This window comes from Lipophrys pholis (assembly GCF_963383615.2).
Source record: "Lipophrys pholis genome assembly, chromosome: 12".
NCBI lineage: Eukaryota > Metazoa > Chordata > Actinopteri > Blenniiformes > Blenniidae > Lipophrys > Lipophrys pholis.
In genome coordinates, this window is record NC_137641.1 from 29,731,156 (window position 1) to 29,733,655 (window position 2,500).

The window sequence follows — 2,500 nt, forward strand, 5'->3', positions numbered from 1 at the left end:
ATTGCGGTACTTCTGCCGTGTGAGGTGTCCGAGGCAGGCGGCCTGCAGGCGGACCAGCCAGCCGGTGACCTGCTGGTCCCTCTGCTGCTCCAGGTAGCACAGCACGCCACGCTTCATGAACACGCTGCCGGCGCCCACCACCACGCTCCTCTTGTCCACGTCCAGCTCCACCAGCAGCTCCTCCACCGCCTGCCACACAGACCAGACCGTATTCACTCCGCGCTCGGAGAACCTCCTCTCGTCCACGATCACTCGAGGCCTCACCTTTCTCTCGTCGTGGCGGACGAACATGGAGGCGTAGCGCTTCATGATGGGCGGCGACAGCGCCTGGAAGTGACACCTGAAGTCGCTCAGGCTCATGTGTTCGGGGTAACCTGCGAACAGAACAAGTTCAGCCGTGGAAACTAAAAGCCAGGCGGGTCTAAGGGGCCGTTCACATTCTGATAATCCGGGACTCAGTTCACTTGAGAGAATCTTCACCCTTCGTTTGGTTCGATTAGCATTCACGTTCACTTTAGAGATCAAACCTCCTGGGAAACGTCACGCAGTTACACCAGCCGCTGGTTAGGGGGCGCTGTCAACTGAAACGAAAACTGACCAGAGAGGAAGTAAAGAAGAAACACGGCCCATTGATTGATCCAGACCGAAAGAGGAAGTCCCGCCTTTTTAGCTCGTAGTGGCTAGGCTAGTTAGCTCGTAGCTAACAGGTAGCCACAAACAACCGTGATATAAAGTCTTCAGGCCAGATATCAATGAGTCTTCCTCACCACTTCTTCCTCACTACTCCACGTCTGGCCGCAAGATATTTTTCAACATTTTCTTTCTGCATCTAATTCTTCTGATTCACTGTTAGCTTTGTTTGTTCACTACCCAGAATGCATTGCGCTCTACGTCACATCCTCGGTCACATCCTCTCCGCCCACTAGAAAGAGTTGGTAGGAGGGTTCTCGTCGCCCAAACGAAGCAGTTTTTCCCCAAAGAGCACTTTGAGATATACTGATGTAAAGTGCAATAGAAATAAAGTGCCTTATTATTATTATTATTATTATTATTATTATTATTATTATTATTATTATTATTATGAAGACACTCTGGTCCGGACCAAACAGGGGACTGTGACCAGGCCCTAAGATCCTGGACCGGTTAGTCACATTACTCAGACTAACCAGTCAGTGACGACCACCGACCCACTGACCTGTGCGGTAGAGCTGCAGGGCCGACAAGATCTGCGTGGAGTGCAGCTGCACCCTGAGAGCCGGCACGTCGAAGCTGCCGCTGTCGCACTTCGCGCTCACGCACTGCAGGAAGACGGGCCGGGCTCGACGAATCACATTCACCAGAGCATCCTGAGGGGCGGGGCCAGAGAATGAATGGAGTCGTCACTCCAGGGGAAACACTCAGGTGACAGACACAAGAGAAGTGAATGGAATGACATCTGGAGTTCCTCAAGGCTCCCTTCTCGGCCCGCTGCCGGTTCCTAAGAGGTGAATCACTCACAGCCTGCAGCTTCACAGCGATGCACGCCGAGTGTCGTCGAATGGCTGCCATGCCGCCGCTGAAGGTTTTCCTTATGGTGCCGTTCCTCTGCAGGGACCGCTGGCTGCCGCCCTCCAGACCCCCCAGGCCCCGACACAGAGGGGGCAGCGAGACCCGGGGACTGAACATGGCTTTCACGGCATCGCTGAGGAGACACGAGAGACGGGCTTCAAGAACTGAAGGAATCAAATGGCGTTGAACTTTTACCCAAAAGTCTCAAATTTCTATTTAGTTCCAAGGCCACAAACAACTCCATTTCATCTTGAGAGGAAAATAGTCCCTTAATAACCTTCAAATTTAAACTTTCCTTCACACTACATTCTAAACGCCCCCTCTATTGGACCGCTGTGTGAACGGGTTCGGACCCCAGAGCGGATGAGCAGACGACGGGGTGACATCACCCCAAGCACGCCGTTTACGGAAGTAAATATGGACGCCATGCCGGTCAGAGCCAGGGTTGCCAGATCTGACTCACTGTTTCCACCCCAAACAATAGGATCACCACCACTACCCCCCCACCCCAATGAAAACCCAGTCCGGATCTCAACCTCTGTAGAAACTAATGTTAAAGAGAAAAGGGCTCCCCAATGGGGGGATACCCTCCATATCTGGCAACGCTGGTTAGCGCACGTAGACTGATTTTGAAGAGGTTCTGCGATAGGGGCCCAGTAAATCTAGAGCACAGCTTTGAACCTCTTGGCGGCGCCGCTTCCTCCGGTGCTTATTGAATCAATGACGAGGTCGTTGCATTATTTGCGACCGGATCGTTCAGACGTCGGTCGCGGTGAAATACATCGGATTCATATCCTGCATGGTACCTGATGGAGGCCTGGGTCTGGTGTGAAAGAAAATCTGAATTACAGCATTGACGCCGTCACTAAACGGGTCAATGAGTCACTTGTGAGCCGAAAATCTGAAACTGGGTCACATTTGCCTGCAGTGTGAACGAGGCTTTTGTGTGAAA

The 2,500-nt window shown here is 52.5% G+C and overlaps 1 protein-coding gene across 1 annotated transcript in view; it reads right to left on the reverse strand.

The window, feature by feature from the left end:
- myo18b (myosin XVIIIB) overlaps positions 1–2,500 on the reverse strand; it is a 39,601-nt gene that overhangs the window by 21,703 nt on the left and 15,398 nt on the right. Inside the window, exons 19-22 of the mRNA XM_080476555.1 lie at positions 1,498–1,681; positions 1,196–1,346; positions 265–374; positions 1–189 (exon numbers count right to left, since the gene is read on the reverse strand). The exon at positions 1–189 is cut by the window's left edge and continues 6 nt beyond it. Coding sequence (XP_080332681.1) covers positions 1–189; positions 265–374; positions 1,196–1,346; positions 1,498–1,681 — 634 coding nt within the window. The remainder of the gene's footprint in view (positions 190–264; positions 375–1,195; positions 1,347–1,497; positions 1,682–2,500) is intronic.